Source organism: Cyclopterus lumpus, chromosome 10 (genome assembly GCF_009769545.1).
Source record: "Cyclopterus lumpus isolate fCycLum1 chromosome 10, fCycLum1.pri, whole genome shotgun sequence".
Classification (NCBI taxonomy): domain Eukaryota; kingdom Metazoa; phylum Chordata; class Actinopteri; order Perciformes; family Cyclopteridae; genus Cyclopterus; species Cyclopterus lumpus.
Genome location: NC_046975.1, coordinates 6,235,141 through 6,248,093, shown reverse-complemented (window position 1 = coordinate 6,248,093; position 12,953 = coordinate 6,235,141). Strand labels below are relative to the sequence as shown.

The window sequence follows — 12,953 nt, the reverse complement described above, 5'->3', positions numbered from 1 at the left end:
CGCCCTCCCAGACCAGGAGGCAGAGAAGCTGCCTGTCAGTTACTGAGTCGACCCCCCATCCCCTGTTCTCTTGGCCCTTAACCCTGAGGAGGCCTCCAGGATGCTTTAGAGACCATAGTAAGTATCAAGATTCCCTGAGAGGGAGAGAAAGCGCCCAGGTCACAACGCCTGTTGTATTCCAGATCAAGGAGCTGATTAGTTGTAGCACTTAGTTTTGACAACAAACACCACACTTTGTGCAAAATCATACTTTTATGTGTAATTGTAATATTTAATACTGGCTATTAGTCTCATGCTGTGCAATGAAGGTATTATCTAAACATTTATTGTGTGGTTATAAAGGTTATTTATCAATTTATCTTTTTTTTTTCAAACCAGCAGAAATTAGAAAGGCAGAAGAATAAAGGATATGTATGTATATATATGTATATATGTATGTGTATATATGTATATATATATATTTATGTATATATGTATATATATGTATATGTATATATTTATGTATATATGTATATATATATATATGTATATATGTATGTATATATGTATATATGTATGTATATATGTATATATATGTATATATATATATATATATATGTATATGTATATATATATGTATATATATATATATATGTATATGTATATATATATGTATATGTATATGTATATGTATGTATATGTATATATATATATGTATATGTATATATATATATGTATATGTATATGTATATGTATATGTATATGTATATATATATATATATATATATATATATATATATATGTATATGTATATATATATATATGTATATGTGTATACATATATGTGTATATATATATGTATATATATATGTATATATATGTATATATATATATATATGTATATGTATATGTATATATATATGTATATATATATATATATGTATGTATATATATATATGTATGTATATATATATGTATGCATATATATATGTATGTATATATATATGTATGTATATATATATATATATATATATATATATATATATATATATATATATATATATATATATATATGTGTATATGTATATATATATATATATATATGTATATGTATGTATATATATATATATATATATTGTCGTTTTTGGATTCAGATGAAAACAACGCCTGTGCTTTTCCGGTGTTCGTTTCAAACACAAAACGATAAAACCATGGCATTTCGGTATTTTAGTTTTTTCAACTAAACTATAAAACAAACGATAAAAACGTCCACGGATCGAGGCGCGGCTCATCTCGAACGAGCCTCATATTTCCCACAGTCCTTTAAGGCATCTTTCCGCTACACCGGATATTACGTTTTTCTCTTTCCTCCACGGATTAAGCTACCAAATTAGCGATGTCAGGTGTCGAGGAAATTACAAATGAATCTGTAGAAGTGAAAGGAGGTAAAGAGTTTGATGTCGAGGCTGACGACAACCTCGGCGATGATTACTTCCTCGACCCGACTCGATATATATTTTACAGGTAATGTTTGGTTATCATTTTTAGATAAAAGTTGGATTGGCTAGCTTACCCGCTCTCTAATGGTACCACCGTCTGCCTTTAGTTTCAGTGTGATAACTTCTAGTTTAACATCACTACGTTTCCTCAATGTATGCCACAACAACGTTACCAGCAGTTTACTTGGATTCAACTCCAAACACGAGCCCTTATCTTTATTGGAGCCATGTTGTGACACTTCTGCTAACTGCTAACTGGTGCTGTAGGTTCACCCCGGTCTGCAGTGCCAAGTAGGGGCATTTAAGAAAATAAGAAAAGCACTAATAAACTGTGCCCAAGCAACAATGAGGATATCTTAGCGTTTCACTTGAATGTAAATTAGGCTGCGTAAGAAGTGCTCTCTCCGTCAGCTACTTTCAGGCACACTATTAGATTAGCAGCCAAGAAATCCACCCCATGTGTTTGTCTTCCAGAGACCGAAAGGAGTGGGCTGATCTGGAGCCTGTTCCTCAGGACGATGGACCAAATCCTGTTGTGAAGATCGCCTACTCTGACAAGTGTAAGATTGTTGGGATTATTAGTGAGCGATGGGTCACCAAAGATGTGAAAGTATCGAGCCAAAAGTAGTTGTAGTCAGCACTTTGTTGGTATTTCTAACGTACACGTATAACATGCATACATTTAACGTCTACTTATATTCCTTCCAACAGTCTCGGACGTGTATGACTATTTCCGTGCACTCCTGAAGAATGATGAAAGGAGCGATCGGGCTTTCGCCTTGACGGCAGAAGCCATTGAGCTAAATGCTGCTAATTACACAGTTTGGTGAGCATGATGCATGTTTGAAACATGGAAAACGCCTGTTTACTATGCAGTGGCGTCTCACTTCACTCAAAACCAAAACGATGCTGACGTCTTGTTGTTCATTTTGTGTAAATAATGTTTTTAGAGCTGATTTCAAAGTGTTTGTCTTACTGATGCTGAGCTGTGGATCATAACATCTGCACCTCAGTAGGACATTTCATCTTAGGACCCCAAGTTATGTTTGGACAGAGCTGTCGCTTAATGAACAAAGAGGTCCCACTCCCTCGAGGTGTCAAACACACACACACACACACACACAACAAAAGAAGTACACTTTTTGTTTACCTTTCAGTTCATCTATTTAATGACAGTTCTTGGCTTTGAGTGTGTTCAGGCACTACAGGCGAGTATTGCTGCAAGCCCTGTCAAAGGACCTGAGGGAGGAGATGAGGTACATTACTGCCATCATCGAGGAGCAACCCAAAAACTATCAAGTCTGGTGAGTGCTGGCAAATCCATGTCAAGGAACATGTTCATGTAGCAGTTGTTCAATATTGTGACATTGTTTTAAAAAAAAAAATGAATTATTATTATTATTATTATTATTAGGGTCATTTATTTGTTTGAAAGGGTTTTTTGTCAATTTCTATGTACTGTGAACTTTTGATCAACTAGCTTTTTCTTTCTTTTTTTTCTTTAAAGAAAATATGTGTAGGCTGTGGAGAAAGAAGGACGAAGCCAGGCATTAGAATTTAAAAAAAAAAGAAGTGATTTTAAGTTTGACAAGCATTGGACAATAAGACTAGCTTTCTAAACTCTCCTCCCAGGCATCACAGACGTATGGTGGTAGAGTGGTTGAATGACCCTTCGGAGGAATTGGAGTTCATTGCAGACATTCTCAGCCAAGATGCAAAGAACTACCACGCCTGGCAGCAGAGACAGTGGGTCATCCAGGTAGGTGTTTGAGCTCCTCAGAGTTTGGCATCAAAAAGTAGAGCTGAGGTCCAGTTTTCTGCCCACAGGGAGCCACTCTGCCAGAACAAATCTGTTGCTTATTAATTTGGTTGTTTGTTGATGAAATGTTTGAGTCCCTCTGTGGTCAGTATGTGTCATGCATCGCACCACTAAAAGCAGAACGTGATTACATAAACAAATACATTGCCAACATTTTGTCTCGGTCGATCTGCAGGAGTACAAACTGTGGGACAACGAGCTGGAGTTTGTGGAGAGTCTTCTGGAAGAAGACGTGAGGAATAACTCTGCATGGAACCAGAGGCATTTTGTAATTTCTCACATTACAGGCTTCTCTGATCCAGCCATAGTGGAGAGAGAGATTCAGTGAGTACTTTCACTAAACGTCTCGACGATTTGGACACAAAGTGAATTTGCATCTTTACATTTTTGGACTTCCTGCCATAAATAGCTTCCATTTTAAAGTCAGTCTGTTTAAAAGAAATGCCTTCTTGAGTGTTGAGAATATCCTCCTGCATTTAATGTCAATGTTCTATGAACGAATTGTACGAATAAGAAAAGGTTTCTTTTTATAATCCAGTGACTGTTCCTGCTTCAGTATGTGCACGTACATTAAGCTTTCTGTTGCCCGCATTAGACTGATTGTCCTCTTGTTTTAGGTATTGTCTGATCCAAATCAAGAAGGCTCCCCACAACGAAAGTGCGTGGAACTATTTGAAAGGGTAAGATGACACAAATGGAATAAGTATATCTATTCCCAGTAAATCTTCAAGGAGCAACATTATTTTATTGTATTTGTTCATACGGTTCATTTTGCCTGTGTGCCATCCCCATTCAGACATTTGCAAAAATATATGACATGCTGCAGAAGTAAAAAACCCGTGGAGACTCGGTATCACTTCTCTTTTCTTAAATTTCTTTCCAAGGATGCTTCAAGACCAAGGTCTGTCGTCTCCGCCAGGCCTGCTGGAGCGGGTCCTTGAGCTGAAGGAGACGCACTGTTCACCGTATCTTCTTGCATTTCTGTTTGATTGCTACGAGGACGTCTTGGAGAACAGCAACAAAAAAGAAAACATGTCGGAAGGGGACCGAAGGGAAACTTTAGGAAAGGCTCTAGAAGTGAGTGCTTTTGTTAGAAGAAATAGTTCCGACTTTGTGATGACTGATCAAGAAGGATGTCTTTAATCTTTGCTCGCCAATAAGTCTGTGAGAGATCAGGATTGTCTTAAATAAACTGAAAACTGCGCCATTATTTTGGTTTTGCTGACCTGCTTGCGTCTCTCCCCCTCTTGGTAGATTTGTCAACTATTGGCTCAGGAGAAGGACACCATCCGTAAGGAGTACTGGCGGTTTTTAGGACGTTCTTTGAAGAACAAATGCAGTGGCCCCTCTGAGCCCATGGCGGATGATCCTGAACCATCGGGCCCAGCATCCGGGCCGCAGGAGATAAATTAGACCACCAAGAGGCTCGCACCATTTCCACTCCAACCCGGCTCCGTCGGTACCGTCAGCAGAACCCCGCCCATGCAGTGTAATATTATGGATAAATGCTATTCTGAGAGTTTCTTAAAATGACCACTAACATGAGATCGCCTAGGGGATGGGGATTCAGGTGAAATGACACCGATGCTCACTTTGAACTACGAAGGAAGGGGAGTGGATTATTTGGTCACCTTTTTTCCATGAAGAAAAACTAGGAATATACTAAACAATTAAACTGTGGATTTTGAAATAATTTAGTTTGTTTATCTTCATCTTTACATTAATGAAAGTGTCTGTTCCCACATGGTTTGAGTCTGAATACATCTGTCTTTTTGTTTTGAGCCTATAAATCTTTGTTTGACAGCAGGCCCCATAGAGCCCACTGATAAACTCCCTGTTGGGGCTTTTCATGAACACTGAATTTAATTTCATGTCTGATTGATGGTAGATACACATCTTATGTGTATATCCATTTAGAGAAAGAAAAACATTAACATGCTGTATTATGGGTTGGATTGGTCTTAACTCTCACATTTTCCAAATAGATATTTTTGAATGGACACTCATTGGTGACCTAACTCCAATTATGACACCTCAGAGCGTAGCGTGCATGTAAAAGCAGACCTCATAGAGTCATGGAGCCTGTTTGGTGGTGTAGGTTATAGCGTATGCATTGTACACGTGTAATGGAAGGCGGCAGAAAGCATCCTGAAGCATAAAAATAAAATGTTCTTGTAATACTACGAGTGGCTTGTGAAACTGTTCATCTGTGATTAATAAAGCAGATGAGATGAACTGCAGTGGTATGCGGCCCAATGCCGACCAACGAGTCACACAATCACAGCGTCTCCTGAATCTATATCAGTTGCTCTAAATGAGCCACTTTCTCGCCATCGGGCCGAGTTTGTTCCGTTTGGTCGTCGGAGCTGTGCTGCCAGGAGAAAACTGAAATACCGTGCGCACACACAGCACATGCATTGACACTCGCAGCCTCGTGTCCTGGACTCCCTTGGAGCTAGGAAAATGGATTTACTCCACTAGATGCAGCTGTTTCTACTTCTGCTGACACTACAACATAATCCATCCCTCCAGTTTCCAACCAAGCAGTCGGTCTGCCAGCAGTGTGTAATTACAGCTTCTCTTTATACTCGACGTTAGAGTGGGACCGCTTGCCTTTCTCTGCATTCCCTCCTCAGTGTGGAGGACACTGACAGCACTGAGCCGCATGATGCTGACGATACGAGGCCAAAAGGCAAATGAGAGGATGAGTTCAGTGTAATGTGCTGGCCAACGCTGGCCCTTCACTAAAATGTTGCAGTTTGTGTAACTATGTAAATGAGTGTGAATCAGCTACTTTGTTGGACAGGAGATGAAATAACAAATCGGGCAACATGACAGGTTGCCAAGAGAATATGAATGCCGGGCCACACTTTCAACTTATTAAACAAAACAGATCAGGTACCTTGCGGCATCGCTTCAAGCAGCGTTTGGAGGACAGGGCTCCCCGGTGGGTAAACCCAGAGCCAAGAAACAAAAGCATTTGTAATTAAAACACTAATTAAACCCAGCTCAGGTCTAAACAAATCACCCAGGTTCCTTTGCAATCTGCAGGCTATGGAAAGTTATTAAATATATAGGTGAAGAAGACAGACTGCAGCCAGTAATCTGTTCTGCTGTCCATATGTGAGAGTTATCCTTTTTAAGATGCATGCGCATTGATTAACAGGAGACCAGTGTGTGTCGTAGAGTCCTGGACCAGATCGCTGCTGAGACATCTGTCTCTTCTAAATGGTGAAACAAAAGGAAGCTAATCCTGTGTGGGACTCTGCAGCCTCTTCGCTTACCATAAAGCAGCCGCACATTTCATTTGTTACACAGACGCATTGATACAGGAACCAAACAGCACATGTACCATTTTTGAGGGGGAATATTTTTGCATAAATACTGTATTTGTAATGTAATTCAATACAGAAAACAGACGAGATATCAGATGACAGGAACCTTCACATTTGGCAAAGACATGAAAGCATACAATGCTGTGACAATTTAAACATCGATAACAATAACATCCGACGTAAGGCGAAAGTTTTTTTTATTGTTACCAAAAATACCCAGAGTATACTGAAAATTAGTATAAATTCATATTTTACTGGAAACGAAAGCAACGCTTTCACACATCAAAAAGCCCAACAAGTGTGCCATACGATCAAACTACAGGCACACAAAATGAAAAAGAAAAGCAGTGTTCAGCATTCATAATAGTTTGGCCCTCGTTAGTTTGAACACTAAACAGAAGCACATTGAACCGCGCCTGCTCAAATACGTCTGTTAGTATTCAGGATTGTTCTTGATGTCAACAAAAGCCCTGAAACGCCAACAATTAATTGTACTAACAATAATAATACTCTGTGTTTTGGGAAGATATATAAAAATGAATTATTTCGGGCCACACACCGGGCATGAAGGGAAGTGGGATATAGAATTACTTCTATGTGGACCTTTGTTGCATGTCAAACCCTTCTCCAAACTGCAGTCATAGTGGGATCACCATCATCACCATCTTCACCATCTTCATCGTCATCATCATCATAAGTCCAGCACTGCTCTTGAAAAGAGAAGGGGAAGAAAATATTATAATACAAAAATACATGGCTATCAATCAAACCAAATACCACTATTAATCTTCTTAAAGATAGAAGAACAATCCCAGTGATACTGAATGTGGGAGAAATGTACTTAAAGCCTGAAGGATGATTAATAACCGACTACAGTTTGGTTTTAAAATAACAAAATGAACTGAGTGGGATGTTGAAGGAACGGACCTCGCTCCCACATGCACGGTCGTTAATCTTTGTGATTTATTTATATGATCTGAATTAAGCTTGTGTGGCTCTTTGTGCCCTTTACTCTTAAAAAAATAAGATTGACCAGAAGTTCTTTGATTAAAAGTTGCTCCGTGGAAACCAATTAAAAATATTCATAGTTGAGCGATTAAGTCCATTAATACATATAGTGCTAATTCAAATAAAAGAGGGAAAGAGTTTAAAGTTAAGTTGACCTTTTGATTGAGATCATGAGCATTGCATTTAATTTATGGGAGGGGGGGGGGGTTCAGTCCTCTGAGGGCTACTACTGTGTTTTTGAGCCCAATACTTTGTAAAGTATTTTTTTCTGTTGAAACAAATCTAAAAAGATTGAGTGTTTCCTACAAACTGTAATTCCTTCATTGTTCAAAGCATTACAATTTTGTTTTCAGAATTAGTCAAAAATTAGCTGCACAAGGGAATCCTCCAGAAATATGACGTAGTGCAGGGGTGACGTATTTTTGGGGGCCAACAAGAAGCCACGACTTTACCGTCGCACGAGCATCCAACAAGTCGGCGTGATGACGTGTGTAGTCTCATTTAACTTGTTAGCAACTGCCTTTACGAAGACACTTAATTAAATGCTTCACAATTCCAGAGAGAGGAATTTACCGACGTAATAAAACGTTCAAACCTCTCAGTGAATGTGACCTCATGCTCAGGTAGACGTCACTCCACGGAGTCTTTACGCAGCAAATAGCTGTTTGCTGCCACAATGGTCTACATTTTGCATGTAACTCCAATAAAGCCACTTGGCCACTTGGGGGCAGCAGAGTGAGCTCTAAACACAACAACACATCAAATAAAATCAATGCTAGCAATATCAACACACTGCTAGACAACAGTTGCTCACATTCAGCACACACACACACACACACACACACACACACACACACACACACACAGAGAAACATTTGGATTCACTCCTAATAAAGAAACATTCGTCGCTATGGTTTTTCTGTGTGGAGCGTTTTCGCTGTTTGCTAAAAGAGGCTGAACAAGCTTTGCAGAGCTGAAGGGGAAGTGCAGTTTGCCACAACAAGCAACGCCTTTCAAAATGATTGACTATGGTGCAGTTTGAAACAATACTCTGGTGCCCTTTTACCACCTCGCTCCTCTGTTTATTTTCCTCACAGTCCCCTTTGACAGGCCCGTCTCTCGTCTTATCCTGCTGGACGGGTCCTCCGCCTCTGTATTGATCCCATACGGAGTCCATTGCTCTTTGAGATGAACATAGTTCGAGTCCCTCCCAGTTCCAGCCAACAACAGTGGAGACTGCTTAAGAGTCATTGATATTTAGAGGCCAACACAGGATTGTACATGCTGACCTGTCACTGCTGTTGGAACTGCTGCCGTAAAACTGCATCTCGCATGCCGAAGCAGTCCCAGCTGACGCTTGGCGCAGAAGAAGCGGTGGCCCTTAAACTTGCGCGCACACACGCACACACACACACACACACACACACGCACACACACACACACGCGCACGCGCGCACACACGCATCGTGCTGTGGTGATTTACGTTTTATTCTTCAAAAGCTGCTCTTGAAGGGGAAAGGGTGATTTTACCACAATGTGAGAGCTCTGAATATCATTCAGTGTGGAGTACACTGTGTGTGTGTGTGTGTGTGTGTGTGTGTGTGTGTGTGTGTGTGTGTATGTGTGTGATCTCACCTATTACTTTCCTCTTCAGTTGCAGCATCTGCCAGGTGTGTGACCATGACGGGTAAATTGTGTGTGTTGTGGAGGTGAGCACGGCTCTCCTTGAGCCCTGAAGAAAGTCACAGGCCGTTAACAACTTCTGCTTCATCAAATTTGCTGCACAATTGAATTCAGTAGTTTCCCCTCAGATTAAAATGCGTGCCTGCGACTGCTGCTCCCACCGTGTGTTAACTGAAGCCATGTTCTGGTTTATTTGTATAGCTCTTAATCACAGTTACAGTCTCAGAAGGCTTCACAACGCCCACGTTATGGAACAACACATGTGAGGATGGGGTTGAATCTGCTGATCAGCATAAGTGAGGACATTATACAATATGTAACAGAAGGCTGGACCGGGAGCTCCTTCTTTCTTTCTGAAGCCTGCTGTGTCTGGGTCAGAAGATGTGAGGCTCCAGTGTGTCTCACTGCTGCTGTTTGATAGTGTCGACATCCTCAGTGCTGCCAGCGGAGCGACTCACACCCAATGCCAGCAGCACGGCCAATCAATCAACCAACCAATAAATCAATCAATCAATCAATCAACCATACAGCAGACCATCAACACATCGTTCAAAGCACCTTTTCTTAACTGCAAACTTGCAAAGTAGCAATGACCTAATTAGAGTCCTTCTCTCTCTCTCTCTCTCTCTCACACACACACACACACACACACACACACACACACACACACACACACACACACACACACACACTTACTGGCAGCTGTACTGGTACACTCAATGAGGTGGCTCATTGTGATGAATGAATGGAAGGACTCTCCCTGGTGTTATTCCCTCACCTGTCCCGTCAAACATTTGGTTCATTAAGTCAAAAAGTGGTGCTTGTCCTCTGAAAGTTTTCGCGTCCAGATTAAATGAATCGGAAAACAAATCAAATCCAACAAGCTGCACCAATGCGATCCTTTTACCCTTGAACCTCTCTCGGGTGGTCGCCTGCCTTCTGAGGCTTCTCAGTTTCGGAAACTCATTTTGTAATTTTTGCTAACGTTGGATGGATTGCCAAAACATTTTTTGGACGGACGTTTGTGGTCCACAGAGGAGCATTTTGAAATGACTTTAGGGACTTGTTTATAGTTAATAAGCACTTTTCTTTTCCTTTTACCTTTTTGAACATTTCATTAATGTATTATATCCTATGTTTCATTCAAATACGCGTGTCTGACCACGGTAACCAACGTGCTCAACATATACACATTAGCAATTTCACTGTGAGCCTGCTGATCCAACCCATCTGATGTCCGCGCTCCTCTTACCAGCATGACCTCAATCACAGATGACCTTAAGCACGGACTTCATGGCTACCTGTCGCCCACTTCTGTTACCACCGCATCCACGTTGGAGGACTCGCGGCGTGTCATTCTACACTTGTTTTGGTGACTTTAGACATTTCCCAGTAATCTTCTCTCTCGCTCCTTTCCATGTTTCCCTCTTATTGTCTCTGGCGCGTGACCCCCACGGACGCCAAGGTCGTTCGGGCACTTAGTTACATCCCCACCTACACCACAGGTAATTACATCTGGGAGAGATGTAACGTCTCTCCAACGTCGAAGAGGAAAAGAGTCCAGTCAGACGCCATCTGGCCCGGGCTTTATGTTTCAGCACCACGGACAGCGCTGCTCTATTATTAATGCTTTTGTTTCTGATTTCCAGAAAGGTCCACCTGACAACAATCCATAAGAACTATAGGCCGGGATGACGTCGACACATCACAGTATGCAGCGCATAGTGTCAAATATAATTAGTTTTTAAAAGATGAAAAAAAAACAGTATATCAGTATATCCAGCTTGTATTAAACCCGTTTAGCACCAGTACTGATGACGCTCGTTGACTCTCCGCTACTGCCACCGACACAACAGGGCTCGGAGGGGTTGGGAAGAAATTAATGTTCCTGAAAGCCAGTGATTTCTGTCCCTGCTGGTGTTTGTGACCAAAAGTCGTTCACCCACCTTTGCGTTTAACACCACCCCCGCCATGAAGTCCCCGCGGGGCACCAGACACACGGTGGGAGTGATGCGGTGATTGGAGGGCCCGTGGGTCACCGGCCATTGGTCCACGGGACCCTCCAGCGTCTCCGGCTCAAGCAGCCGCCTCCTCCTCTGCCACACACCATTCAAACGGACGACTCCGCGGACTGCGGATGAGACTCTCTCTTCAGGAGGAGGGTAGGGGGGTGGGGGGTGGGGGGGTGGAGGAAAAAACTTTTGGTCAGGAGAGTGCCTCAAGAGTCTGATGGGCGGTTAGGTGATCTGGGGTAAAGTGATCATTGCCTGCGTATGGATTACCGATAAGTGCAAAATAGGAGCGCGCTCGTGGCATTAGTTATTTATATATTCCCGTAAAGCGGCGGGGATGAGAGAGAGACGCCACAGTGGCGAGGATCGCCCGCTCTGAACCGGGGGAGTCACCGGCAGAGGATGTCCCGACGTGAGAGTGCTTCCAGAGGAGACGAAGGAGGATGAAGCAGCGGGGAGAGGGCTCGAGAGCGGCAGAGGTGGAATATAATGAAGTTGAGTGGGAAAGGACTGTGCACCGTGTTCTCCAGCACCCTCCTCTTCGTGTGCGCCCTCAGCGAAGTTGTCGTTGGATTAAGATGCGTCTCGTTGGGATCTACGGTGAGAGCGCACTTCCACCTCGGCGGCGCGGCCGGGGCTTTCTACTCCGGGCTACTTCTGGGCATCGGGCAGGCGCTCCTGGGCTCCGCGCTGCTCTTTTGCATGGACAAGCCCGGCTGCAGGAATTTATTTCTCCTGGGTGTTGTGGTGTTCTTGTTGGGAGTCCTCACCGCCTTCTCCGGCGCGGTGGTGGACGGGGACACGGCTTCCCTGGTGGAGAGGAAGTACACCCATTACTGCTTCCACTCGCTGGTCGCGAACCCTGCCTGCGAGCGGCTGAGGGAGTACCAGCGGAGTCTGGTCGTGTCCACGGTCCTCAGCACCTTGGAGTGCCTCCTCGGGCTCATCAACCTGGTGGTCATCAAGAGGTACAAAGCGGCGCAGTTTTCTCGGAGCCGGCAGTCGGAGAGGCAGCGCGCCGGTGCGATCATCTTCCGCGAGGAGCGGGACTGCTCGGGGGATTTCCAGCCGGTGTCCTACATCAACTTGGGTGTTTTTAACGTGTTGGACGAGACAGGAGCCGAAGTGCAGTGCGGGGGACACCCGTCCATCGAGCTGCCGGGATACTCGCCCACGGACCCGGAGCTCAATCATTGTTTCCCGTTCTCCTACCCGCTCCCCAGCGAGCTGCCCCCCGCATACGATGACATTTTCCCCGCTGAGGCATGCAACACATAGCCCCCCTCCCCCTGCAGCGTTCCTCCTCCGATGTGACAATCAATGACTTTGTGCTTAAACAATTCTCTTCTTCTTCTTCATCTTCTTCTTCTTCTACTCCCCCCTCCCTCCAACAACAGCAGTAAGTTACACAGTAGGGCAGCAGCAGTGGATTTGAATTCACCAGATTTTCTTCTCATTCTGGTATTTTCTTACACCTGCCTGGTGGTGTGAGGCTCCATCACCAGTCAGATGAACAGACGAGTGGCCCAGACAGTGCAGGCCAATCCAGGCCCATAAACGCAACAGCTTGCAATATAACAAAAGCCGAGCTTGTGTTTTGAATGTTTGCTGTTGACAT

At 43.0% G+C, this 12,953-nt stretch overlaps 2 protein-coding genes across 2 annotated transcripts; both read left to right on the top strand.

The window, feature by feature from the left end:
• The first annotated feature begins 1,329 nt into the window (after nt 1–1,329).
• Nucleotides 1,330–5,475, top strand: fnta (farnesyltransferase, CAAX box, alpha). Its single transcript, XM_034544002.1, has 9 exons — nt 1,330–1,503; nt 1,953–2,038; nt 2,190–2,304; nt 2,678–2,782; nt 3,111–3,237; nt 3,473–3,621; nt 3,915–3,977; nt 4,182–4,374; nt 4,552–5,475. The coding sequence occupies exons 1-9, from the start codon at nt 1,376–1,378 to the stop codon at nt 4,708–4,710; spliced, it is 1,125 nt and encodes a 374-aa protein (XP_034399893.1). The 5' UTR covers nt 1,330–1,375; the 3' UTR covers nt 4,711–5,475.
• Nucleotides 5,476–11,824: 6,349 nt separating this feature from the next.
• On the top strand, nt 11,825–12,613 carry LOC117738032 (transmembrane protein 271-like). Its single transcript, XM_034544305.1, has one exon. It carries the CDS (start codon nt 11,825–11,827, stop codon nt 12,611–12,613), a length of 789 nt encoding a protein of 262 aa, XP_034400196.1.
• The last annotated feature ends 340 nt before the right edge of the window (nt 12,614–12,953 follow it).

What these genes read in the sequence shown, in the direction of transcription:
- fnta (XM_034544002.1), top strand. Translation starts at nt 1,376, where the DNA reads ATGTCAGGTGTCGAGGAAATTACAAATGAATCTGTAGAAGTGAAAGGA. An exon ending in AGAGACAGTGGGTCATCCAG is followed by an intron (nt 3,238 to 3,472) that starts GTAGGTGTTTGA and finishes GTCGATCTGCAG; the next exon opens with GAGTACAAACTGTGGGACAA. An exon ending in ATAGTGGAGAGAGAGATTCA is followed by an intron (nt 3,622 to 3,914) that starts GTGAGTACTTTC and finishes CTCTTGTTTTAG; the next exon opens with GTATTGTCTGATCCAAATCA.
- LOC117738032 (XM_034544305.1), top strand. Translation starts at nt 11,825, where the DNA reads ATGAAGTTGAGTGGGAAAGGACTGTGCACCGTGTTCTCCAGCACCCTC.